The 26,316-nt window shown below is 53.3% G+C and overlaps 7 protein-coding genes across 7 annotated transcripts; 4 read left to right on the top strand and 3 right to left on the bottom strand.

Annotated features, from left to right (window-relative positions):
- Positions 1-572: 572 nt before the first annotated feature.
- C8A04DRAFT_37103 (importin-13) lies at positions 573-4,261 on the top strand (the record flags this gene model as incomplete). Its single annotated transcript, XM_062783770.1, has 8 exons — positions 573-617; positions 715-896; positions 979-1,320; positions 1,393-1,519; positions 1,584-3,369; positions 3,426-3,610; positions 3,750-4,078; positions 4,177-4,261. The coding sequence occupies 8 exons, from the start codon at positions 573-575 to the stop codon at positions 4,259-4,261; spliced, it is 3,081 nt and encodes a 1,026-aa protein (XP_062637245.1).
- A 424-nt stretch (positions 4,262-4,685) lies between these two features.
- Positions 4,686-9,146, bottom strand: C8A04DRAFT_12015 (uncharacterized protein; the record flags this gene model as incomplete). Its single annotated transcript, XM_062777183.1, has 8 exons — positions 4,686-5,290; positions 5,433-5,905; positions 6,679-6,871; positions 6,954-7,396; positions 7,604-7,677; positions 7,736-7,799; positions 8,394-8,683; positions 8,907-9,146. The coding sequence occupies 8 exons, from the start codon at positions 9,144-9,146 to the stop codon at positions 4,686-4,688; spliced, it is 2,382 nt and encodes a 793-aa protein (XP_062637244.1).
- Positions 9,147-10,173: 1,027 nt separating this feature from the next.
- C8A04DRAFT_28441 (uncharacterized protein) lies at positions 10,174-11,159 on the top strand (the record flags this gene model as incomplete). Its single annotated transcript, XM_062780643.1, has 3 exons — positions 10,174-10,281; positions 10,356-11,048; positions 11,151-11,159. 3 exons carry the CDS (start codon positions 10,174-10,176, stop codon positions 11,157-11,159), a joined length of 810 nt encoding a protein of 269 aa, XP_062637243.1.
- An 881-nt stretch (positions 11,160-12,040) lies between these two features.
- C8A04DRAFT_37100 (exocyst complex subunit Sec15-like-domain-containing protein) lies at positions 12,041-14,917 on the bottom strand (the record flags this gene model as incomplete). The annotated part of the gene is made up of 10 exons (XM_062783769.1): positions 12,041-12,116; positions 12,203-12,456; positions 12,513-12,669; positions 12,731-13,023; positions 13,074-13,209; positions 13,269-13,378; positions 13,432-13,533; positions 13,585-13,716; positions 13,768-14,781; positions 14,867-14,917. The coding sequence occupies 10 exons, from the start codon at positions 14,915-14,917 to the stop codon at positions 12,041-12,043; spliced, it is 2,325 nt and encodes a 774-aa protein (XP_062637242.1).
- A 1,540-nt stretch (positions 14,918-16,457) lies between these two features.
- Positions 16,458-19,125, top strand: C8A04DRAFT_28439 (meiosis protein mei2; the record flags this gene model as incomplete). Its single annotated transcript, XM_062780642.1, has 11 exons — positions 16,458-16,973; positions 17,034-17,207; positions 17,262-17,516; positions 17,605-18,153; positions 18,209-18,330; positions 18,387-18,417; positions 18,474-18,491; positions 18,546-18,618; positions 18,671-18,750; positions 18,804-18,918; positions 18,977-19,125. The coding sequence occupies 11 exons, from the start codon at positions 16,458-16,460 to the stop codon at positions 19,123-19,125; spliced, it is 2,082 nt and encodes a 693-aa protein (XP_062637241.1).
- An 812-nt stretch (positions 19,126-19,937) lies between these two features.
- Positions 19,938-22,964, bottom strand: C8A04DRAFT_11975 (UNC-like C-terminal-domain-containing protein; the record flags this gene model as incomplete). The annotated part of the gene is made up of 2 exons (XM_062777171.1): positions 19,938-20,158; positions 20,348-22,964. 2 exons carry the CDS (start codon positions 22,962-22,964, stop codon positions 19,938-19,940), a joined length of 2,838 nt encoding a protein of 945 aa, XP_062637240.1.
- Positions 22,965-24,049: 1,085 nt separating this feature from the next.
- C8A04DRAFT_12024 (xylulose kinase) lies at positions 24,050-25,896 on the top strand (the record flags this gene model as incomplete). The annotated part of the gene is made up of 3 exons (XM_062777188.1): positions 24,050-24,104; positions 24,169-24,614; positions 24,679-25,896. 3 exons carry the CDS (start codon positions 24,050-24,052, stop codon positions 25,894-25,896), a joined length of 1,719 nt encoding a protein of 572 aa, XP_062637239.1.
- Between the last annotated feature and the right edge of the window lie 420 nt (positions 25,897-26,316).

Below are 26,316 nucleotides of genomic sequence, written 5' to 3'. Positions count from 1 at the left end.
GATACCTGCATCCGGATGAGCTAGCACGCGACCCCGGTGATTGTACTGTGTCACGGTGTTACTGGTTGTCTCGCTGTTCTAGGCCCTTAAAGCGGACTGTTTCAGGCGCCCCTCGGTACCTAAGCTTCCTAGCCGCTGGGACAGCTCCGCCGGTAGCCGAGGGACCTGTCCTTGTGAGTCTAGTACCCGTTAGTCGCATATTGCAATAATTTCAAAATACAAAGAGGAGCCGAGCTATGCCTTGTACATACTGTGATTATCATCTTGGTAGCGGGGGATGAACGCAAGACAAGGCTGCTTTATTTACCTTTATTCTCACGGCGTTTGGAAGCCTAAGATAGGATGCGGGGCTGAAAAAGAACCAAACAGGGCGGATTTTAGCTTGCGGCACTTCAGAAATCCACAAACTCCACCTTTTACGATGAAGCCCAAATCCAGAACGTGACGTTCCGAGCTATTCGATCGCTGACGTGGTAGTTTTGGTGGAGGGGTTTCATCCTAATCAGAGAACGTGAATTTCATCCTCCCGGAGATCCAATAAATCTGGTGACACCCAGGCAAGCAACGAGACCATGGAACCACTACCCCTGCCCTCAAGCCTCGCTGAGGTCGAAGAAGTAAGTGAGCCGTGAAAACTTTCAAGGTTGAGATTGCGTGGGGGAGAGGGGAACGAGACAACATAATACAAGTGCAGTAATTAACCTGAAATGGTAGTTGATTCGGGCACTTTACCAACCAAATCCCCCCGAAACCATCTCCAAAATCCAGGAGGTACTGCATCGTCTCCAGAGGTCACCCGAGGGATGGCAATTGGCTCAGAGTTTAGTTGCCCACCGTGAGGACAACATTAGATTCTACGCCGCTTTAACCCTTATCATCAAGCTCAACCGTGATAGGTATGTGCCGGCTGGAAACCCCCTAACCTGAATGGAGGGATATAAGAAGATTTTGACTGACGCTCATCTTTCTTTGGCTTAGTGATGGCCTGAGCGACGACGATGCTAAGGAGCTTCTCGAGAACCTCATCGGATGGACTATCCAATCGATTACCGACGGTGCCGGTAATTTTGTCATCAAGAAGCTATGCACGGCACTTATTACCTACTTTATGCACTTCTCTCACCTGTGGCCGAGCTGCATCCGCCACTTCCTGTATTGCTTGGACTTGGGACGGGGTGCCTCGGTGGATAGCCTGGATGATGCCCTCAGTACGGAGATCCTCATTGGCAAACTCAACAGCTACAAGATAAGGGCGGCGATATGGTTTGCTACCTTTTTTGTCGAGGAGGTTGGCAAGACGGATATGGGCGCCCCAAAATTGTGAGATCTACCATATCCACGCCTCATGGGTATGATAAAAGCCGACTCCTAACCAACGATTCCCCCATTTAGCGTTCAAGTACACAGCCGTCTAGTCAAAAACGGGCCCGATGTCACTTGCTTACTCGCTCGTGGCTTCTCTCCACTGCAAGACAGCACCGACCTCAAGACTCAGGGAGAGGCCCTTAATTGCTTCCAGGTATGTGCTAAGACGGTTCAACCTTGACGACCGAACGTGCCGATATTGACTCTGATTGTGGTAGGCTTGGATTTTGTATGCTCAGCGGGCATCTCCCATCCCGGATCTAGTCGCACCCCTGAGGCAACTTGTTGGCCATGCCATCAACTGCTTCGCCGACCCAGACCTCTTCCAGGCGACTGCTGAGCTGTTCAGTGACGCACTCAGCAATTACTCGTCCTTTTTCACCGATGAGCACTGTAACACACTAGCCTCGCTTTTTGAGAGCCCTTGGGCTGCCGAGCACTACCAGCGCGTCCTCCATGGCAACCACCAAGAAGACGGCATCTCGTTCGGCCTTGTTGTTCTGGCTTATGGAGACGCCAAGGTCAACGATCTAATGCGAAGTCCTGACGCTCGTTCCCAGCGGTTTCTCGAGAGTTTGAGCGGCTTGCTCGCTGCCGATGGCTATCTCGTTGGTGAAGATACCATCTTTGTTCCGGCCCTGGAGTTTTGGTCGACCTTCATTGAGACTATGATCGATGCTACCTACTCTGACGAAGTTGAGTCTCAGGCTTGGAAGCCTTACGCAGAACAACATCTCAAGACCGTGGTGATGAACTGTTGGCGCAAGATCCAGTGGCCTCCCGCCGAGGCATTTGCTGAGTGGGATTCGAACGAACGCGTTGCCTTTGGGGATGCAAGGAAGGATGTCACCGACATGCTGCAGTCAGTCTTTACGCTTGAAGGAATGCGGCTTGTATCCTTCTTCACCGACCTCTTCCTTCAAGCCCTCGCTGCCCAATCCTGGTCCGAACTAGAAGCCTCCGCGTTCTGTTTGGGTGCCCTATCCGACTGTATCTCGGACGAGTCGAGGTTTGATCAGGAGTTGGACAAAGTTTTCGCTTCTCACTTCTTTGAGCTTCTGGGCCAAGCTCAAGGGCCCATACCGCTACGGCTGCGCCAGACCGGGCTGGCGTTAATTGAGCGATACTGCGAATACTTTGAGCGGCATGCCAAATTTCTCCCCAATGCTCTCAACCTGCTCTTTGCTGCCGTCGGCGACTCCGTTCTTGGAGGCCCCTCGGCACGCTCAATCTCTACCCTCTGCTCGTCCTGTCGCGCCATCCTCACCGGCGAAGCAGGCGCCTTCATCAGTCACTACCAAACCATCCGCAACAGCCAAGTGCTGGATTCGTTAGCTGAGGAGAGGATAGTCCTTGCCATTGCTTCCATCATCCAGGCAATTAAGGACCGAGACCACAAGTTGAACACGTTCGAGGAGCTGTACAATATTCTCAAAAAGGACTTCGAACTCGCGGTACAGCTCCAGGCAAACCCAGGCCTTCTAAACCTCCAAAATCCAGACTTTCTGCGAGGTCTCGACCCGCCTAACCCACAATCTGCGCCGCCAATCGAGGAAATCGCGCTTCAGATTGCATTACGTTCAATGCGTTGTCTCGTAAGCGTCGCAAAGGGTATGAAGGATGTTAAGGAGCAACCCGTCGACTTAGACAGCGAACCCCAACCACTCAGCTCCAACAGCCGCCTCGGTAGCTTGCAAGGGAACATCATGCAAGTATTGGTCGAAGTCCAGCGCGTCTTCGGCACCAGCAGTGAAGCCGTCGAGATCATCTGTAACATCTTCCGCGCGGGCTTCTCTGAGACGGAGCCGGGGCCCTTTGTGTTTGCGCCAGATGCGGTGACGGAATATTTCGTACAACAGAGGCTAGAGACGCCACGTGTGGGCACGCTACTTAGCACGGCATGCTCGTTTGTAGGGAGTCTTTACCGTGGGCCCAAGGCGTATGTGCCCGCCCAGTTGGCACGTCTCTTACCTTGGGTGGTGTCGATTTTGCAGGCGTTGCCTCGTATGTTTCTTCCCAACCATTTATGTCTATTTCGTCAACTAACTAACCCCTTACAGAACCTGAAGCCGACACGGAGATCTCACTTAACGGTATCAACTTTGTTGACAAGATCATGTCAAAATACTCTGATGTGCTCTTCCACCCCCACCACGAGCAGCTAATCGAGTTCTTTTTCTTGTTCTCTATCAAAGTCCTTGATGGCAATGAGCCGTTGCCCAAGGGCGCCGCAGCCGAGTTCTGGGTATGTCGTACCTTACTAGCCCACCCACCCCTTTTCCCTCTCCGGCATCCCCATTATGCTCCTTAAACCGCCCAAGCCCTAATCACGTATCACATCATCGACTCTAACACCAAACTAACTTCCAACTCCACGCTCCCAGGCCAATTTCATCCCTCTCACCAATTCCTCCTCCCACGCCGCCGCATCAACCGTCGTCCCCTCGTCCGTCATGACACACCTCGGCCCCCTCCTTGCGCGTTCCCTGGTCCGCAACATCGGCGGTCACGCGGCGCGCAGCGAGTTGGACAAACTGTGCGAGCCGCTGAAGCGGCTGGTGATGTCACGCGTCGAAGCCCAGAGCTGGCTGCAGCAGGCGTTACTAAGTCCAGAAAGCGGCGACGTAGGCGGCGAAAATGCGGCTAGTGGATTTCCCGGTGCGGAAAGGGTGAGCCCGGAGGAGAGAGTGGTGTGGTTGAAGAAAATCATTGCGTGAGTCCTTGCCCCTTTTCTAACTTCTCCTTACTCCCTCCCTGCGTTGTGTAACGATCACTGACTAAAGCTCCGACCGGGTACCGCTACGAAAACAGACTCAGAGGCGGGAGACAAACAAATCAAGTTGTGAGGGAGTTCTGGATGGCGTGCCGTGGTGCCAATTTTGCGTATGTTTCGTAGGACTTGAGGCGAACTGGAAAAGCGGACTGCGTAGTGTACAGAATAGAGTGTTGTGGGTGACCTCGTGAATACGGAGCGGGAAGAAGTCCATATGAGGGCATTTAACTGACTGGCTAAGGGTCGGAATCTCAATTATCGGCCACCGACGGAGACCATGGTGGCTAAAGATGGTGTTGTCACGTAGAATCACACAGTGGCTCGCAATAATTAGGTGTTTGAGCTAGGATCCGTGCCACTTGCCGTCAAGACAAGACTCAATCAAGTGAGGCTTGCAGATTGAAAGTTGCGGGCGATGAAAGTCGTGGGATTGACTTGAGAGATCATTTCTAGTATTATACAAGGTTTTATAAACACACCCCTAACCTCTCATTATAAATACATGTACCAGGCCGTGAGGAAGAACAACCTAGGTCAGCTCCCTAGTTCACACCGGTGTGGTGCCCACGAGTTCCCTCACTTGCCTCATTGTCTCGTCCGCCATTGCCCGGGCAACCACCCCGCCAGCACGAGCAATATCCAGCAATTTTTCAGGATCAGAGATGAAGTGCTCGTATCGCTCGCTGAGGCCAGCGAGTCCGTCGATAACAAGTGGTGTAACAACATCCTTGAGCTCGCTGTACTTTTTTCCAGTCATCTCCTCGCCCAACTGGTCCACGGTACGGCCTTTCGGGTCAAAGGCGGCCATAATTCGTATCAGATTGGCCGCGCCCGGCCGGTTGATTGGGTCGTACTGGATGGTGGGAAAATTGTCCGTCCTCACACGGTTAATCTTTCTGGTGATCTGGTCAGGTGTGTCGATGATGGAGATACGCGTTTTACCGGAGAGGTCCGACTTGGACATCTTCTTCAACGGATCGGTGAGCGACATTATGCGTCGGGAGATTGTGGACATCGTGTTCGGTGGAATCAGACACCTCATCTTGTATGCATGGTTGAAGTTGGTGGCACACTCTCGGGTAAATTCGACGTGCTGACGCTGGTCGTCACCGACAGGAACGTGTGTGGTTTGGTACAACAAGATATCAGCGGCTTGAAGGACGGGGTAGGAAAAGAGGCCATGTTTGAGGGCTTTCCTAGCCTCAGGGTCTTCCATCGTGACCTCTTTGCTGAGTTTTAACTTGCTCTGCAAACTGCATTAGCATGCGGTCTCCAATTATTTCTCTAGCATCACCGCCATGATTTATTACCTTCCATTGTGTCATGCGCGACAGGTAGCCGGTCGATGCCGTGCAACTGAGAATCCATTGCAGCTCGGTGTGAGCAGGCACGCTCGATTGGAAGAAGATAGTCGACTTTTTGGGGTCGATCCCGATAGCAAGGAGACTGGCTAGCATCTCCAACCGGCCCTTCTTCAGCTCCTCTGCCGGCCGCGGGGAGGTCAAGGCATGCATATCGACGATGCAAAATAGCAGTTTAGTGCCAGGCCCGGCCCTATCTTGCAGCCTCTTCCACTCCCGCAAAGCACCAACATAGTTCCCCAGGTGCGGTATGCCGGTGGGCTGGATCCCAGAGAAGATGACTTTGTAAGCCGCTGATAGCTGCGAACTTGGATTTGAACCATCCCCCGTCGCTGAGGCTATCAGAGATCCGGGGGCTTCTGGTAGTCCTGTTGCGTTCCCTATCCGGCTTTCATTCGCCCGAGTGCTCTCGACACTCTTATCATTCTCCTCACTGGCAGGAGTCTTGACTTCGGTTTCCGTCCCGGAGTCTGATCTGGCGGGGGGTGTGGACGTGAATGACCTATTTTGCAGTGGGGCGATATTGTTGGCGTTTGATATTTGGGCCAGGACGGTTGTCCGTGGTGTGGTGGATGTCCAAGAAGCCGCCGCAACTGATCCTCGGTGCACCTGGTGATGGCTAAGTTGGTTTACCAACTGATGGCAGGCCACCTGTCCGGCCCTACACCCACGATACATTGCTGTATAACGTTGAATCCTTGTCTTAGGCCAATCGATATGAATCTAGGTCTAAGATTTAGAGACCGGAATTTTAGAGGGGCGTGTATGTGTTAAGACGAAGTCGGGAAATGCTGTGAAATGGTTGCTGCAGGGATTTTATTTTTACGGCTTGCAAGGTCCAGCGGGTTTGGACTGCGACCAAATACGGCCCCATATGTGTGTACATACCGCGACTCAACTCGGAAATATAGCTCCTGACATGGACCCAATTTACACAACCGATGCTAATAGCAGGTGTTCTCGGTGGTCAAGAGATTTTGCTTCTTTTTTTTTTTTTAGGCGCGATGCTTCCTTTTTTGTACGGTAGCATACTGCTTGTATAATACACAGCTCAGGGTGACCCTCTGCAACCCCGCCCTCCAATTACGGGGCGGTACATGTGGAAGACATGAGACGTAATGATACATTGAACATCCACAAACATACATACATCATATGACGTTTGTTCCTACCCCTTACCGGCCGCCCGTAAGTTCCCTCCGGCGCCTCGCCATATACTCTGCTACATCCTCCGGCGCCAAACGATTCTCCGGCGTCGTGGTCTTCTCTGACGGGTCCTTCGGCCGCCGTTCCACGAAATTTAGGTGCTCCCATTTCTCCTCCAAAAGCTTCTCCGTCTCCTTGAAGCGGTTGTCCATCTCTTTGCCGATGCCTGTAAACCCATAAATTAGCCACTCCATCCTGTAAATAACTGGTTTCCCACGCCCGTTTCGAAAGGCAAGGGCCAAACATACTCAGCTTGCTGAATTCCCACACATTCGCCTTCAAACCAATACCGTAGTACGCATGCCTCTGCAAGAATGCCAACCATAATTGCACTGTCTCCGGGTGCCCATCGCGAATCTGTATCAACCGACGCATCGTGATACGTTCGAAGTTTTCCTGGCTCTTCTTGAAAATGAAAGTCGACTTGGGCACCGTCCAACGCTCGACCATACGCGGTAAGGGCACTGGTCCGAACGCCGGTAGACCGCAAAAGTACGCCGCACGCAGGGCAAAGTCGCAAAAGAATTCGAGGTTCCGTAGCGAGTAAGAGCGCAATTGTAGGTCGCACGAAGGCACCCCGAATTCGGCTTCGCGTCGGAGAGGTTGAAGGTAAAGGGCTTCTAATGCGCGGGGCATGCGGGAGACGCGGGGCTTGGACGATACATCGTCAGAGTTCTCGTTTGCTTCGGCGCTGCTAGATGTGTCAGTGTCTGTTCTGGTGGCGCAGCTGGTACTTGATCGGGTGGTGAGGCGAGGGGCGGGCTTTGAATGGAGGGGTTTAAGCTGAGGTTGCGGACCTGGTATTCGCGGCGGAGCTGGGTTCCTCGCTGTCAATGATTAAGTCAGTAAAAATAAGACACCATCAAGGAGATATCACAGCGGCGCGAGGTTTACTTACACCGAAGCATAGGTTCGGAGCTGGGCCGAGACGCGAGGGGGTGTGGTAGGTGCCAATCGAGGAGTGGTAAGGGGCTAATGTTGAGGTGTTAGACGCATCCTTCGCCTCCGCGCAACTCAGATTCATTCTCACCAATTGCCGCTGAAGAAGAGGCCGTAATGGCCTCATCAACCGTGGCGTACTCATCTCTGCGTGGCTCTCAATTACTAGGGTGGATGTCCGTTCTTGCGCCGCCGAGCCCTTGTTCGGCCGAGTTTTCGGAGTGGATGTGACAAAGCCGTGTTATCGATAAGAATATCCACTTAACGAGGAAACTCAACAACGAGATCAATCACAAAGTCATGATTCAGGGAATGGAAGCGGCTCAGCACCTGGTTTATTTTATCAGTGTCAAATTTTTGACTCGCCTCAAACCTCGGCGTTTGCTGCGTAAATGTCACACTGATCTACTAAGGTAGCCAGCCAGCCAGCCCATCTTGGTGTGTCGGGCCGGGGTTCGGCGAATGTGTTCCATGGCATGCTCCACGGCGTGGTCGATGGATGTTCGACGGCGCGATCAACGGCGCGTTCTACGGCGCCTGTCGCATCGTGAGTCCAAGACTACAGAGAGCACTGTAGCAAGCTCCAACTCAATCGCCCCCAATTCCTTGATGCCGAGGGTATTCCTCAAGATGTCGTTCTACTAGGACCCTCATGCATCTTTCATCCATTCCGTTTCCGTCGGCCTGCCCCAAGCTTCTTATAATGCGCCTTCTTTCCGCTCCTCTTCTGCTCCTGAATATCCTGGTACTTGCTCTTGAGCTTGTTGGTGTTCGATGCAGCCATGAGCTCCTCGACGATAGTCTGCTTGCGCTCCTTGCGTGTGAGGCGGTTCCTCGCCCCGTCAGTTGGCCCAGCCACAATGGTCCCAACCTGGCTGTATTCTGGGACCAAGCCCTTGCGAGAATCCTTTTTGAAAAACTGCTTGCCCATGGCCGCCACGTCACGCATCCTTAAGGCCTGCAGATCGCGCTTTAGCTCGGGCGTCAAGTTGGTACGTGGTAGATTAAACCAGTCGGCGCCTAAGGTGTCTTTGGGTCCCTGTTTTTCTTGGTCAGCGTCTAGGACAAGACTAGCAGTAGAGGCGCGAATCAACACAAGATAAAAATGGGTGTTCCAGTCAGAGTAACTATGAACTAAAGGTAATCATTGTGGTGCCAGCTTGAGCCCCATGACGGGGTCTTGCTGGCGTCATCGAGTTTGGGATTTGCTTTCATCAGGGAACACGTGGATAGGGGCAAACTGGACAGGATTCCATGCATACCTTCTGTTTCTGGGCAAGCTGGGGAACCCGTACAGACAGCTTCTCGGACTTTTTCTCCAGAGCGGCTGCTTGTTCCCCAGCGGCGGGCGCGAGAGACGCAGCGACAGGTGCCACTGTCCCTGCGGCCGGAGCGGTAGCGATGGCAACGGTGTCTACGCTGCCAATGCCAGAGAGCCGGGTTTCAGCTTGCGATAATAACCTGTCGATCTCATCGTCTGGGAGCCCCAATGCGGCCGCCATATTGCTTGGGGGGTGGTGGCTTCGAATCGTGCTGGTGGGATGGAGAAAAGAGCACCACGAGCTCTGCAAGAGCAAAGGAAGAAAATTTCCCGACCAAAGCCCCACTCAAGCAAGGGGCCCGGCGCGGCTCGCGTCAGTAGGGCCGTGCGCTCGGTGGAGGAACAACCGTGATGCCCGGCCGGACGTCACAGCCCACCTTCACATCAGCCCCAAATATGATTGGACCAAGGCAACAAATGAGGCTGGAGACCAGCCAGTTGGCAGCGCTTGATCAGTGTCGGAAATACCCATAAAAGGCAGCCAATACCCGCGCGTCTTCTCCGCTGAGAACCGGGACCTGCGCCACAACTTGTTGTCCGCCCACGCTTGCCCATGCCTTCTGCCCGCGCTGATGCCCAACCTTCCTGACTTTGACTGACCGCCTTGCACAAATCACTGAGCCCCGAGATCTCAAGACTTCAGTCTTTTCACCCAAAAATCTCCGCCTCTCGAGCTTCATTGCAAGGTACGTTTCAACTGTCCTTTGCCTGTTCCTGCTTCTCGGCGGGCCGCACTCAAATGTTTCCCACTTGAGCCTCTCCATCCAATCCGCCCGTTGCGATCTCACCAATCATCTCATACCGCTTGCAACGAGAGCTGAGTGGCCCGCGTCTTCCCCTCGCCTGGCCGAGTCGTTCAAAGCGAAGTCCGGAACTCCACCCATTCGCTCCCCTCCATTTCCAGACACACCCACCCAATCATCATTCCGCGCCAATCAACGGAGCATTTGCGCGCGAAGAGGCTGGGTGCGACTGCGACGAGCGCTGCCAGCCGTGGCAAGTCCCGAAAGTAAACAAAGGCGTGTTGCTAACAGGATAATAAGAGGAACACCAGAACATAAACCATAGTACCCGAATCGGAACCCCATGCACGAGTAGAGGCGGGGGAACTGAGCCTGAACATATCCAAACATCGAAGCCCACATTGCGCGCCGGACGCATAGCCATAACATCCTGCCGCGCTAAACATACGCCTCCCACTCTACATCATGGATCCCAACTCTTCCTCTGCGCAACACGGTCAACACGGCCAGCAGGCTCGGCAGATGCCCGTATACGACCTTAGTCAAGGTGGGCATTATGGCGCAAGTGCAGCGGTACGATATAAGCTCTCGACTACTCCTGTTGAACCCCTAGTATTGCCGATTTGTATCTGACATTACGGCTTTAGATCTCTTCTCAAGGCTTTGCACCCTCTGAGTTGTACACCGGCACATGGGCGAACGTCCATCAGGGCCTAACGGGCCATTACAAGGATGTGCTCACGGCTTACTGGCAGCACACCATCAACCACCTCGAAAGCGATACGCACGACTACAAGATGCACCAGCTGCCTTTAGCGAGGATCAAGAAGGTCATGAAGGCGGATCCGGAAGTCAAGATGATCTCCGCCGAGGCCCCGATTCTGTTCGCGAAGGGCTGCGACATCTTCATCACCGAGCTCACCATGCGCGCCTGGATCCATGCCGAGGAAAACAAACGGCGTACCCTACAACGATCCGATATTGCCTCCGCGCTCGCCAAGTCCGACATGTTCGACTTCCTCATCGATATCGTCCCTCGTGAAGAGGCTTCCTCGCATGCCAAGCGGACCACTAACCAAGCGACTGCCGCGGCTCAGCCCGCGGCCCCACAGCCGCAAATCCCGGGCGTTGGCGCCCCGAACCACGCCGGTCAACACCCCATGGCCGCACCGGATTACACCCTTGGGGGTCATAACATGGGGCCTGATCCTGACTACCGCCAGCCGCAAACAATGTATCCCGGCCAGGTCCAACCCGGTGCACCTGCGTACGGCCAACCCCAGGCTCCGATGTACAACGTGGACGACATCTACAACTACGGTGGGATACCTCCTCAGCAGGTACGTTTTGACTCCTTACCACCTTCCCACAGTATCCGCCCTTTCATCCAGCCCCATCCCCACCATCCTCACGATCTGACTGAAAGCTAACAAACCTAGTAGGGCGCCTAGGGGGTGAATCCAGAGGAAGGTCGCGGGGTGGAGGGTCCAGAATTTGGGGGCCAGTCCGCCGCAGCGGTGTTGGGGGGTAAAGATGGCGTCGACGGTAAAACGGAGGTTGGGGAAAACAAAAATCCGCCCTCACAAGCACAGCATCACCCTATCATAGGATATGCGCCCAGCCCCTGGGGAGACTTGCCAGAGACGGGAGGCTCAAGAACATCCACAGCCGGGACTCACCAAGTCGCACAACGCCAGATGCCGTCGACAAGTCAGGCACTCCTTGAAGACGCAGCGGCTCTTGCCGTGTCTCTCGCAAACAACACAACTGCTGCGTCGGATGATGATGTGCGACCCTAATTCTATTCTTCCCACCCCTCCCGTGGGTTGTAGAGCTAGCGCAGAAGAGCGCGGGAGAATGATGGGGGTAAATAAGTAGATACCGAAGTAGATGAATCTGTGAGCGGTCGGATGAGCTGCAAGGAGCCTAGGTTCATATCTCATTTCCTAAATTGGGAAAATATACCCGTCGAGGGCTTGGGTTTGCGTTTTATTTTTCCTTTAGGGCATTGATGAGGTACTCGGGGAAGTGGGATATCCATTCATGATCTTCGGGAAGGACACCGGGCCGGTCAAGATATCTTGAGGATGGGTGTTAGTACGTTTTATTCTTGTTTTGTTGTCTCTGTCATGACCCGAAATATGATCCGTTTCCTGTTTTTCATTTCGATCATTTCCCCTCGTATACCCAGTGTACATGTGATTGCAAATACAACGGATCCGTAGACCAACGCTAGAGGTGGTATCGTAAAATCAAGCCGTGGGCAAAAAAAAAAACAAGACAAAAGGCATCCCGGCCGTCTGTCACGAAACCATCTCCATTCCCAAATAAATCACCTCAAACCAAAGCGCGACCCGAAGTTAGCGAGTGGTGCTGTCCGGCTTGTGTTCTCCACCGTTGTTGTAATTCTGTCACCACCAAGGTTAGCCTTCCGCTTCCGAACTCCCCATACAGCAACCTCGGCACGGTGGGTAACAGAAGAAACGCAACATACTTTTCTAATAACACAGGCCCATTCATAGCGTCCACACGGCCGTACTTCTTGTTGCGGATCGAGATATCATAAAACTCTTCGTGGTTCTCGCTCTGCATTAGCGCCACCGTCTGTTGCAGCTCGTCTAGGTTCTGCTCCAGCATGAAAGCATTTTCGAGCTGGCTGACAAAGCCGGTCAAGTGGGCCACGTCAAGCGCCATGGCGGCCACACCGTTGGGGTTGATCCTTTTGACTTCCGGGGACAGGGGGAGGGCCTGTGATGCATTGGTTAGTTACAGTGGCAAGTCGGCGCCGGAACAAAATGTCTCACGAGGATCTTATTTGCTGCATGACTCAACGCGTCAAAGTAGATGAGCTCTTTGATCTCTCGTGGGAGGCCCAGCAGTGTCGATGTCATGATAGTTTCGAGGAAGCGCGTGAGCGTCACCATGTAACCGCTCGGCGCATCCGGTTTCGTCGTGGCGGCCCTTTTTTGGAGAGCACGGTCAGCACAATGGAGATATGGGTGGTGGCAACTACTTAGCTCACCAGTCGTAGTCGGATGTGTCCACCAAATCGTCGATTTTAGAGTTGACAAGCTCGAAAATTCGCTTTTCGGCCGTCTTCTTACTACTTTTAAACAACTCGGTCGCTTTCAAAGTCACCGGGCCTCCGGCCGATGTGGTCGAGCGCCCCTTGATCAGTTGTTTCTCAAGGTTTTGACAAGCGGACTCGAAATGCTCCAGATTCGTCAAGATTTGAACGATTTGGCCAAGGTATTGGGAATTTAGCCGCTCCACCAGGTTTTGGCAAACGATATCGGTAAGCAGTTCATCCAATGTCTGCGAGAACAATTAGCCAGCGGATAGACATAAAGTTGCTGGTGACATACCCTTCGAAGGGTTTCGTCGACGAGATTGGGATGATCAAAATTCTCCTTGGTAAAAGCCCGGAACTGCTGTTGGCACCCCTCGATATTTAAGCAACAAAGCGGAAACATCTTGGAAAAGGGGAAGACAGCTGGTAGTCTGAATGGTGTGTTAGCTAACAAGAAGCACACAAGCCTTCCCGCTCCATGAACACGTACGTAACCTCCTCGGGGGGTATCTCGCCGCCAAACAGGACCGCGGAGTAGACCTCATCATATTCTTCGCGCGACTTGATGGTCATGGGCATGTAATCATCCGTCGATACGACCTTTCAACGTTATTAGCCACGACCAAGGAAGTTTGATTCCTCATTCTACTCACTTCTTGAAAGTCTTCCCCAAATTTACGTTGCACCAAGTCAGCGTACTTGCGAAACAGGACAAGCTGAAAGTTGTCCACCAACGATGCGGAATACCCCCATCCCTAAGAGAAATGTTAGAAAAGAGATACAAGTAAACCGGTTGACATACTTGCCTCCATAGTTTGAATGAAGAGGGCAATATCATCCTTGATCTTGCGCAACAACTCCGCGTCGTTGATCATATCTAATGACTTGGACGTAATCCTGATGGTAGCCTGGCACATTGAATCCCAAAGCTCGTCGACCTGTCGAAAGTCAATACCTGCTATGAATTCCATACGGCGATAAAAGCTTACGTCCAGCGTCGACCGAACTGACGGCGCACGTTGCATGGTGGCCTTCTCAATAATTGCGAACCCGGCCACACTCTCCAACAGACCCTTGAGAGACTCATCATCGTCGTTGGAAAATATGTTCTCCGTGCTAGGTATTATCAAATCTTTCTGCTGCCGCCTTGTGGCAGCATACTCGGCGCGAAACCTGTCAACCTGGCCGAGGGCTTCGTGGATATGCAACGCCTCGTGGAGGGGTGTGAAATCGACCTGGAGCTCATCGTTGAAAAGCACGTCAAACTCGTCATTCTCATCAAATACCAGCTCAATGGCAGAGTTCAGCTTGAACCGACTCAACAACTCATTCCCCGCCATCCTTTCTTTTTGCCTGTCTCTTCTTTCCGAGGTATGGAAGAAAGCGACTTCCCCCAAAAATTGCGACGACTCTCGAACAATGAACAACCAAGTGTTCAGATCCGACATGACAGCTTCTGATATCGCCTTTTGGGATGCCGGTATCGACTTCTGGATCATATCGGCGAGCTTGTACTGAGTCGCAAACTTATTCTGGATGATGGGGACCAGATATTCATTTTGTAGGTCCTCCAAAGACTTGAGGGCGGCATAGTATTTCTTCTTCCGAATCAGATCGTGGGCATTGTTTACAGCGTGTAAAATTTTGAGAGACTCCTCGAGGGCATCGGAGACCTCCGTAATATTCTGGCGTACGCCTCGTGTGTTGACTAGGGCCTGCTTCTGCTCCGCAAGCTTCTCCGTGCTCGCTTGAATCGACTGGTTGAGGTCAAGAATCTCAGCAGTCAGAACCACGGTGCCTTCGCGCACTTCCTGCAGCTGGTCGACAGAGCTCAGAAATTCCTCATGCTTGGTCAAACCGATCCGCTCGATATCACCCTCGCGCTCCTCGGCATATTGAGAGAGGCTCTGGACTAGCGATCCAATCCGGCTGCTAGCGGTCGCATCTTTCAGAACGGGTATCAACTGATCGAGAAACTCGGAGTCGGATGGCGCAAGGATGATCTGGGGGGGGTGCGGCCCGCATGGTCAGCTTCAAGTTGGGGCGCGCCGTTTGGATGGGGGCTTTCAATTTCTTGATCCAACTTACCTGAGTGACAGCCGAGTCATAATCATCCCAGGTCTGGGGTTTCCTTGGCATTTTGAATCGAGGGCATCAGCGCCTCGGTCGTTACCAAATTGGTGGTTGTGGAAGTTGGTTTGAGGCCTGGTAGTGTCGAAAAAAGCCCCTCGTCATGTCTCCCACCCCCTGCCAAACCGAGGTAAAATTGGTCCGTGCGCAAGGTTCACAACACACAGTGACAGAGGGAACGAACAGCTTGGACAAGGCTTGTTATTGATGAACAGGATTTGTGAAGAACGGCAAATGAAAAACTAAGCCGCTCCTAGGAACGTTACTACCAGTCTTATTCTAACTCTTTTGCTCCAGCATATGTTTAGTGTTGCGAAATCTCGGCACTCTGCCTCTGGAGTACCTAGTGAACTCCCTCTAATTATAATAAGCCAAACTCAGATTCCAGACTCAACACTAAACCAGCCTTCCACATCCGGCGAACAATGAAGATAGAGTATGATGGGTAAAGCTAATGTTTACCCACCGATATCTATTATTACATGTAACGTTGTTACATTTCCCTTCCCCTCTAGATACGAACTAAAAGTAAATAATGAAACTACAATCCCCAACATCCCGTGGTAATGTATGTACGGTCTACAGTACCTAGCTACCAGATTCGTAAATAGCATCTCTTAGATTACAAACAAACCAATTCAAAACCCCACGCCCAGAAAAGGTCTGCCAGGTTCTAGTAGTCTGATCTTAGTTTTGGCCCATACCAAGACCTACTGGCCTCCAAGAAAACACAACGCTGCCAGCTCGTGAATCATAGTTGATGTACCCTCCAAACAAAGGTGTGCAGCTACCTTTGAACCAATATTCACAACCACTCTTTTTATACAGAAGATTGGATAGGTATATCATCTCATTCCCGCCGTATGATCAAGCCCGACAGCTTCTCGGTCATCCGTTAATCTAGCCCGGTTGCCCGGCCCATCATGGCCTCGCGGCCTCGGAGCCGCACGCCATCCTCGTCTCAGTTACTGGCCGCCATGAACTCGATCCAAGCCCTAAAATTAGGAAAATCTGGCTCGGCGAACCCACGATTCTTCTCGCGTGTATTTCAAATTTCAAAATTACCCAAGTGGCTGAGGGCAGCTCAGGTTTGAATCTTGATTCTTCCCTCTTCCACCTCCACACCCACTTCCCACGCCTCCCAGGAAGAGAGGCAACCCCTACATACCTTACGTCTTCCCAGATTTCCAAGGCTTCGAGTTGAATATTCAACCGGGCCTACTATCCTTCATTAATAATTTTGACCGAGTAACCATCTATTTCGGACTTGAGCCTCGCTCCTTCCGCTTCTACCCCGGTGGAATTCAAATTTGAGAAGGACCGCACCAAGTCTCGATCTCTCCTTCCACAATTTCCCTCGACCCCTCCTCGGTCATCTCCTTCCCTCTCCCAACCACAGGTCGACTTACGAGAACAACCCTCATTCCACCTCATCTCTCGTCAGCTCCTACCTGATACTGTATCACCACCGTCGTTGACTTCCTTATAAACGCGCAACACACGCGCCATTGAGAAGGCACTCTGCAACAACAGCCTCATCGCGATCATCATGGCGCAGGTGCAGGATTCTTCGTTCAATCCCTCGTCGCCCCACTCGTCGAGTGGTGGTGCCGACTCCTACAAACAAGAGGGTACCCCGGATACCAGACTGACCGTGTTTTCTCCTGATGAGAACTTGACCAAATCTAACCGGCTGCTGTCGACAACCTTTGGTCGCGACGGTTCCTCTAACCACGCCGCCAATGTTCACACCACCTCACAGGAGTGCTACGGTGGCGCCCAAGGCGCTGTTGAGAGAGACCCTTTCGTCTCAAATACAACCATCAAGCCTGAGCAAAAGTTGTCGCCCACTGCCTCAGCTTTCCGCCCTGTCTCAGGCTCTCTTGCCGCCTACGGTCCTCCCAACACACCTCTGGGTGCTAACATCAGTGTGAATCCTAACCGTCAGCTGTTCGCTCCGCAAGCCACGGCTAAGTTCAGCGACGAGTTGGGAGTCTCTCGCTGCCTGGTCCTCTATTCACAGACTCAGCCCGTCAACGTTGTCGAGGTCGAGGAGTACCTTGTGGTAAGTCCACATGCATAGTCTTAATTAAGTACTGAGTGTGGCCTAATCTTTTACACATAGAAACTAGAGAGGCTCGGGTCCCCATGCCGGGGTAAACGCCACATCGTCCCGGCCGAGGGTAAGGTCTTCCTCCACCTTCCCAACGTTCGCGACGCTCGAAATGCCCGCGAGAACGCTCAGCTAGGCTCTCCCCATTGGCAGGCTGCATATGTATCTTCGGCTGAGTTTTACAAGGTATCTCACGCTTATCTCTTCCTGTTTGTCACTACTATATTAACTAAATTCCAGGTCTGCGGCTCAACTGAGAATGTTGACCCAATCTCCGACGGTAAAATCCAGGTCACAGCGTTTGACCAAGGCGTCAGCTTCAGTGCTGTTCATGTTGAGACTGTCGTCCATACCTTCCTCGATACTCAAGGCGAAGTCTTCGCTCTTCTACGCCAGAGCGAGCCCAATGAGCATGCTTTCCGAGCCATGGTCGAGTATTCCGATGCAGATGTTGCCGTCTCCGTCGTCCACCGATTCAACGGCATGGCCTTGGGTGTAAGTTTCTTAGTCAATTGTTATTCAGATAAACACATCTAACATAAATCATCTCCAGGGGGTTCACCTTGTCCTAACTTTGTGCCAGCTACATGGCGCGGCAGCGATCCCTCGAGTGGTCGGTAGCCAGGTAACTTCCTCCAACAACCACCGAAACCCTTCCCACCACATGCCCGCTATGTACCAGGGCGTGGGTATCCCAGGGACGCCACAGAACGCTGGGAGTTTTATCCCCCGCAACCATCTCGGCCATTCTCCCGTTGGCCCTCATGGCCCGCCGCAGTACGCCCCCATGCATCCCGCCCCTTACCAAGGCCCCGTCAACCCGGGCCCGAACAGGCTCATGCTCGATCACACCCCCACTCGTACTCAAAGCGTTAGCCACATGGCGCCGATGACACCTATTTCGGGGAGCATGCAGATTGTGTCGTCGCCGTTCAACACAACCCCCCCTGACACCCCAATGGGAATGCATAGCAACTTCACCAGCCCGAGGAGCAACCAACACTACGGACGTACAGACAGTCGCCGTCAGAGCGCCATGCGCGTTAACCGGTCTCCCTACTTCAACAATGGCGGCCATCACAATCATGTTGATATCACGCGCATTCGAGACGGTATCGATGTACGGACCACAGTAAGTCTTTCCCCTTACGCTACTGCCTCAAATGCGGCCGGCTCACAACTATTAGATCATGCTGCGCAACATTCCCAACAAGGTCGACCAGGCAATGCTGAAGCGTATCATTGACGAGTCGAGCTGGGGCAAGTATGATTTCATGTACTTACGCATCGACTTCGCCAACGACTGCAAGTGAGTACCGGAATGACCCGTACGTTGACGACGGACCCTTGCTGACATGCCACCAGCGTTGGTTATGCGTTTATCAACTTCGTGGATGTAAGTTTTTCTCATGTAACGTGTTTTGAGAGCACTCTCGGCTAACTCTTGACCAGCCATTGGACATCATCGACGTACGCTTCTATATATGTATGACTATCTCCATGTCACCGGCTAACTTCGTATAGTTCGTCAATGCGCGGGGCAACCAGCGCTGGAACTGCTTCAAGAGCGACAAGATCGCGGAAATCTCCTACGCCAGTAAGTGTCATCTTGTGAAACGTGAGCCAAATATCATGCTAACTTCGGCAAGCTATCCAAGGCAAGGATTGTCTGGTTCAAAAATTCCGCAACAGCTCTGTCATGTTAGAAGCGCCTCACTATCGACCGAAGGTAAATATATCACCACACCAAGTATGCCATGGTGTTCGCTGTTAACAGTTTAGCTCTACTTCACTTCCAATGGCCCTCGGCCAGAGCTGGCGGGTCAAGAGGAGCCGTTCCCCGAGCCCGACAACCAGTCCAAAATGAAGCGCAGCTGTGAGAACGCTGAGCATGTCGGTAAGTAACGTGAAACCAGTAATTCCACGGCTCTATGGCTAATTTCCCGCCTCGTTAGGTCTCTTCACCCCGAACGCTGGCCAGCATTTCCGTGATGAGCAACGGCGCCGCCGTTCTCAGTATGACCGCGGCACCAGGCTTGCTGCCCTCGAAGAGTACGATTACAACACTCAGGCTCGCCCGCAGGGGTACTACCTCCAGCAGTAGGTTCCGACCGTTCTCCTGTTGAAGGCCCGGGATCTCTAGACGGAAAACTGGGCACCTTTTCGGCAAAACGGCGACTTGCCTTGGGTTTTGCTTGCTTTGCAATCTGTGGTAAATGGACGGAGATGGCCAGCATTTATGATGCAATCCGTTGCTGTCTTTCAAGATATAATTCTTGACAGATACATTCCAATCTCGAGCCATGGCGAGAGACAGTATTCTTCTTGCAGCATTATCTTGCCTCTTTGTTTTCTGGGGCTACGAGAACACACACGGAAAAACGGAAAAACGGAAAAACAGAAGGGGGGGGGATTTCAAATGCATCATGAACAAAAGAGCCGGAAGGGTAATAATCGGGCACAGAAACGGGACGACATCTGGGATTGGACTATGGGGTTCTTGAAGCCTTGGTAGTCTAGGAAAGGTCGTCCCACATTGCAGAGCCTGGGATGTTTAGCAGTCGGAATTGCCATGGGAGCAATGCCCGGACACTTATCCTGCATACTTAGGATCTCCGGAGATAGCTTTTGGCAGCAATTAGCAATACCTTTTCTACCACACTAATTTCCATACCTGGTTTTGACCGTGACTATAACCCGGCGCACCAAGGATAGCATAGACAGCTGGGAAAATGACGCTGAAGCAAGGATTTCTGACCCGAAGAACCGGCAAGGGCTGCACACGGACAAAAACCTGATTATCATCGCTAAATCGAGCCGTTGACTATTATTATACTATTTGATATTGTCTAGTGTCAACTTCGAGCACATCTCGCCATCAAAAAAGAAACAAAACCCCCGCCACGAACCACTTAATTAATTTGGGTCCTCGGGCAACGCAGGCAAAGGCTTCCTGAGCCCACCGCTGGCGCTTGATGGCAACACAGCAGATCGTGATCTAAGGACCGGGGGCTTATCTTGGTTTTGCCCATGCCCTTGGGCCCCTCGCTCCCTTTCCTCCTCCGCCGGGTCTTCTTCTTCCACGTCTTCGTCCGCCTCTTCTGGGATCCGCTCTTGCACTCCCCCAGAGTAGGTTGCTGCTGGTTGTGGGGAGGGAGCGTTCAAGAAAGCGGATTCGATTATCTCGATCGAGGATACCTCTGGTGTGTTGTCTGTACAGGTCGTGTCGGTGTCGTTTCCTGATGGGGAGGATGGGTTGGGTGATAGGAGGGGTTGCTGATGGGTCGCGGAAGTTTTGTTGGACGATCCTCTGCTGCTGCCGCTACTTCGGTTGCGCTGTAGTCCTTGCCCTCTTTGAGCGCGGGAAGGTGTTCCGGTATCATCATGGCCGCGTTCGCGTCCGTGATCTTGTTCGTTACGTGTGGGGTCGGGGCTGCTCTGGTTGAGGTTATGATGGTGGGTTGTGGTTGCGGGTGTGCTCTCGCGGCTGTATTCTGAAGGAGGGGTTAGAGGGAGAGATTTGTCTTTGAAAGAAGTCGTGGTTGGATATAAGTGTCGCGGGAGAGCAGAGGCCGCGAGGCTGTGGTCCGCGTTACCGGTGTTGAGGCTGAGGTCGGAATTGACCTCGTTGATAGGGGATGGGCCTCCATTGGGGTACTGAGGACGTGAGGCGTTAGGCGGGGACATGCCAGAAATCGAATCAGAACGGGCGTAGCCGTAACGGCGGTAACCGGCGGTAGCAGAGGCTGGTGGGAACGTCGGGAAAGAAGCGCTATCTAGAGCCGCGAGACCCCCGCGAGAAAATATCACGAGGACGAGACAAGAGAGGAGGAGAACGCTTTGTAGAATGGCCATGCGCTTCTGGAAAACTACTTCGTCGGCGAGTATGTTGAGACGTGAGGTGAGCGCGACGACCTCGCGCTGGGATTGATCGCGCTGAGTTTCGAGGGCTAGGACGGTGCTCTGCCAAATCTGATCGTACTGGGTGCGCACGTTGCGGAGTTCCGAGAGGACCGTCTTGTTGAGGTTGTCAAGAAAAGAGTCGACACGTGTGATTTGCTTCCGCTCTATCTTGAGGAGTACATCTTGCAAGAAGCGTGACTGCTCTTCGATGTACTGAAGGGACATAGACGTGTTGGATTCCAGCAATTGTAGACGCTTGGTTACTGTCTTGAAGAAAGATTCTTGCACGGTAGGCGAAGCGGCTGCTGAGGAAGTAGTTGCCGTTTTGTCACGAGGGGTGGCCGTGGCGGCTGGGGTGGAAGCTGATGCGCTCTCTGCGCTGTCTCTTCTCGCATCAGAAGGTTTCTGGGTCGAATTATTGGCCATGCCGTTATCACTGGCTTGCGGTGGGGCTGAAGGGGCACCGGAAGGTGTATCTCCCGCCGGCTGCTTCTGGGATGCTGGCGTTCCAGATGATCCTGACTCGGCCGGAGGCGAACCGCCGGATCGAGGCCCTTCATCAGCAGGCGAAGCCGCCGGTGGCGGCGGGACCGGCGATTCTGAAGGGGTTGAAGCTCGTTTGGCAAGCCTGTCTGAGCTTGCAACGGTGTGTGTAGTCCTGGCCGTTGTGGGGGAACGCGATTTACACGTCCCGTACGACAGTTCACCGAGTGGGCGCCATAGGGTAAGGCCAGTTTCGATGTGGACATGCGGTACAGGCTCTGGTTCCTGGGCCACAGGGGGATTGTCATCAACGACTTGCTCTTCCTGTACCTTGGGCGTCTCGGTGACTGGGTCCTGGGCTGGCCGATCGATCTGTTCCTGCTCGTCGTCGTGATTGGGTTCTTTCCATGTATCTAACATGCGAGTGCCGTGGACACGGAGCAAGGACACCGGGCAGTAGAACTCGTTCCCCCAGTGAGTCAGAAACTCGATACGGATGTACTTGGTGTAGATCTGGGGATGCTCAATCAGGAAGGCTTGTATGTCCCGCGAGTTGCGTGCCTCAAAGGTGCCCAGGTCCACCCACTTGTCCAGCTTCACAGGGTAGCGATCGCTAACGCTGACCTTGAACTTGCGAATCATGCTGGAGAAGAATTCAAAGTTGGCCAAGACGACGGTATCGACTAGAATATCATCGCTCAACTCGACAATGATAAACTTGTTCTTGCTGCGGCACTCCAAGAGCATATAAGAATCCTTGTTTTCGGCAAGGACGGCCTTTGCATTTTGTGCTTTGGGGCTTGTCTTTAGGACGGTCGCACCAGCGTCAAACGAGGCATACGAGAACCTTTCCTTGCAGGTCTTCCCAGCGTCTTTGCTTCGGTAGTACTGCGTCTTACCGTCGTCGTAGAAGATCGGCTGTTCTTGCTTCGTTTCCTCAGTTTTCGGTGCTGTCTTGTCCGCCGACGAGGCGATTTCAGAGACCTTTTCTGTAAGGGCGTCAAAATCGAGCGATATTTCCCCCTCTTCCCCAAAGCTGTCCGTGTCACCGGCGTTGGCGGCTGGTCCCCGTTCCCGTTCCCGACGCTCGCGCCGCTTCTGCGCTTCAATATTGGCAGGGTCCTGTCCCGACTTCCGAAGCATCATCTCCTTCCACTCCTCAAATGACATAAAGGAGCTGGCGGCCAGATCCTCTTGCCCATCTTGTTCGGGCGCCGTGGTGTTCTCCTGGGCCGATTCGGGGGTCTCGGTGACCGTGACGGTGCCCGGGGCAGCAGTGGTCGCCCCAGAGGCGGTTTGGTTCGACGAGTCATCGGTTGTGGCCGTAACTGCGGTCACGTCTGCGCCCTCGTTTACCGCTGGGGTGGGGCTCGTCCACGAGGTCCGTAGGCACTGCTGGGGGAGGGTGTGGGTGATGTAGTTGATGGTCCTCGACTCGCATACGTCGGTCACGGCCGTCTCGGAGCTCGTCCGCGAGCCATAAGCGGCGAGGGCATGGAATGCCAGGATCGATAGTGCCGAGACGAGTGGCTTTGGCCAATTTTCTGGAGCGCGCATTTCGTTCCGGTTTTCTTAAGCCGTGGCGCTTCGTCTTAGCTCGTCCATGGCGCTGTGGTGCGATGGACGGGTGGTTGTCGGCTGTACATGTACCAGCGCTTCGTCTCTTGTTGTTCTTTCTCTCTCCGTCCGGTCGTGCCCGGATCGATGTGTTCAGGGATGCATCAGGTCAGATTTCTTCTTTCCTGTCATCGATCGGCCTTGAAACGGGCGTTGGTCGGTCGAGACCGGGGAGGAAGATCGCAGGGTTGTAGCTGCAAGCTGGCAGTTTTCATCTTGGCTCTCCCGTCACCTCGCTGAAGCAGCAGACAGGGGGTTCGAGGCCACACCTTGGCCCGAGTTCGAAACACGCCGACGCCAGGGTTAGGGTTTTGGAAGAATGATCTCATCCGTCCTTCCACAATTCCCTTCCACCTTCAACTCTCTGGTCAGGCGAGCACTCCAAAGAACCCGCCAGTGCCGCCCTCATGATGCGACAATTCCAATTCGGGGAGGGAGTCCAAATCAGAACATCTCTTTAATCCCTCACGCCCAAACCTCCACTTGCCCACACCATCGAGCGATATCGGAAAATGTCCCCGCGGACTAAGCCAATTCATGCAAATGTCAATGTGACTGCGATGCAATGCAAAGCGCGCCGCCTTCAAGTGCCACGGGATCCCACGCGCCTGGGTGTCACGACGACTCGGCATTGGTCAAAAATATCGGTTGAAATTAGGCTAAATGTGTGCTCACGAGGCTGCTTGGCCGATTGTGCAGCTCTCGACGTGGGGCTTCGTGCCCCGCCATGTACCTGAACGGCCTCTTCGCCCGGGTATGACGAAGACGACCCCACGTCGGGTTAAAGGGGAACGAGACGCGGCTGTTTTTTTCTTATATTCATCTCATGATTCTGTACTCTTGTGCTAAAACTGTCCTGTACGGTTTTGTGTTTCCCAAGTCCTGATCGGAGTCTTCTTTCGTTCTACAAACCGACAGGGCCTCGACTTGTACATACATACCCCGCCAAGTTTCGAATCCATCTCGTTGTTGTCATCCAACGAAGCGTGTTCAATCCATCCTTGAAGTCTAATAGTTCATCCAAAATGAGTGAAGGGCCTCTATACCTGGGGTTCGACCTCTCGACCCAACAATTGAAGGGTATGTCTCCTGTACCCTGCGAGGATCCCATCCCATCACACTAACACACTCTCTTCACATCTAGCCATTGTCGTTCAATCTGACCTGAACGTTGTTTATGACGCCAAAGTCGACTTCGACCAAGACTTCGGTTCCAAGTACAAGATTAAGAAGGGTGTGCTAGTTGACGATGCGGAAGGTGAAGTCTTTGCTCCTGTAGCCATGTGGCTCGAGTCACTCGACTTAGTGCTCCAACGGCTACAGGATAAAAAGGCACCTTTGAACCGGATCCGGGGCATCTCTGGGTCGTGCCAACAACACGGGAGCGTCTACTGGAGTAGGCAGGCCGAGACGTTGCTCGGTGGTCTCAAGTCAGACAAGGCGCTCGTCGATCAGCTGAAGGAGGCCTTTTCCCACCCACACGCACCGAACTGGCAGGACCACAGCACCCAACGGGAATGCGACCAATTCGATGCCGAACTTGGGTCCCCGGATCGCTTGGCTGAGGTGACAGGGAGCGCGGCCCATCATGTTAGTATTTCTGCTATGAACCGCTATAGCGACCCTGGCTAATGAGTAACGCATCACACCACAGCGCTTCACTGGCACGCAAATCCTGCGCCTTAGGAAAAAGCTCCCCGATATGTACGCCAATACGTCCCGAATCTCCCTCGTCTCGTCCTTCCTCGCTTCCCTCTTACTCGGCACCGTTGCCCCCATGGACATCAGCGATGTTTGCGGTATGAACCTCTGGGACATCTCCCAGAACAACTGGTCCGAGCCGCTCTTGGAGCTCACGGCCGGTAAGGATGGCGTGTCAGAACTCCGCAGCAAGCTGGGTGAAGTGCGCCACGACGGTGGAGGTAGCATGGGCGGGATTAGCAACTACTTCATCTCCAAATACAACTTCAGCCGGGACTGCCAGGTTGCCCCCTTCACAGGAGACAACCCGGCCACCATCCTGGCCCTGCCACTACGCCCACTTGATGCCATCGTCAGTCTAGGTACCAGCACTACTTTCCTCATGAGCACGCCTGTGTACAAACCAGACTCGAGCTACCATTTCTTCAACCACCCAACCACCCCTGGCCAGTACATGTTCATGCTCTGCTACAAGAACGGCGGTCTGGCCCGCGAGAAGGTCCGCGATGCCGTACCCAAGTCCTCCAACGCAGACGACACCTGGGCCGCTTTCAACCACCACGCTCTCAACACCCCGCCCCTCGACCTCAAGTCTTCCACCGACCGCGCGAAGCTAGGCCTGTACTTCGACAAACCCGAGATCGTCCCCAACATCCGCGCCGGCACCTGGCGGTACACATGCGACGCCGCCACCGGCGCCAATCTGCAGGAAGAGACCGGACAATGGGAGGCCGAGACCGACCCCCGGATCATCGTCGAGTCACAAGCTCTCTCGATGCGTCTGCGCAGCCAGCGCCTCGTGACGTCACCCGACGGCAACAACAAGCTCCCCGCACAGCCACGACGTATTTACCTCGTCGGTGGCGGCTCGCTCAACCCCGCGATCGCGCGCATTGTCGGTGATGTGCTGGGCGGTGCCGATGGTGTGTATAAACTGGACGTGGGCGGCAATGCGTGTGCATTGGGGGGTGCCTACAAGGCCGTGTGGGCATTGGAGCGGTCTGAGGGCGAGACGTTTGACGAGTTGATTGGGAAGCGTTGGAAGGAGGAAGGGGCTATTCAGAAGGTGGGCGATGGGTACCTCGAGGGTGTGTTTGAGAAGTATGGCGCCGTTCTCGGCGCTTTTGAGGAGATGGAGAACCGGATTTTGAAGGTAGCAAAGAATCAGTAGGGTAGCGGAGGGGTTTGGCCATTATGCGGAGTTTGGTAAATTATGCAAAGGAGGAACGAATGAGTAAAAAAAATAACTTGGGATACCTTGCGTCTGAGCCCGAATTTTCTCTTATATGGCAATGTTTGGTATAGCGTTATAATGTTAACAGTCTGTTGAGCGAGTGAACAAACGAAAGGATCAATCCTTCCCGGGTAACCGAACGGGCCGTATTCCTCTTACATCATCTCTCCTCACAGCGGAGAATTAATTCGGGGCTTGTTGTCAACACTTCTGTGAACATTCATTTAACGGCGTTTGGCGCAAATCGAAAAAATGTCTCGTACGTTCCCGCCTAGCCGCTGGGGGGCATCATTGCACGAAATACAACAATGTTCTCACTAGAGGAGAATCCAGGGCTGACAGAAAACAAACACAGTT

Source organism: Dichotomopilus funicola (genome assembly GCF_033296635.1).
Source record: "Dichotomopilus funicola strain CBS 141.50 unplaced genomic scaffold C8A04scaffold_29, whole genome shotgun sequence".
NCBI classification, from domain to species: domain Eukaryota; kingdom Fungi; phylum Ascomycota; class Sordariomycetes; order Sordariales; family Chaetomiaceae; genus Dichotomopilus; species Dichotomopilus funicola.
The sequence above is the reverse complement of the archived record's forward strand: the minus strand, read 5'-3'. Positions and strand labels throughout refer to the sequence as shown.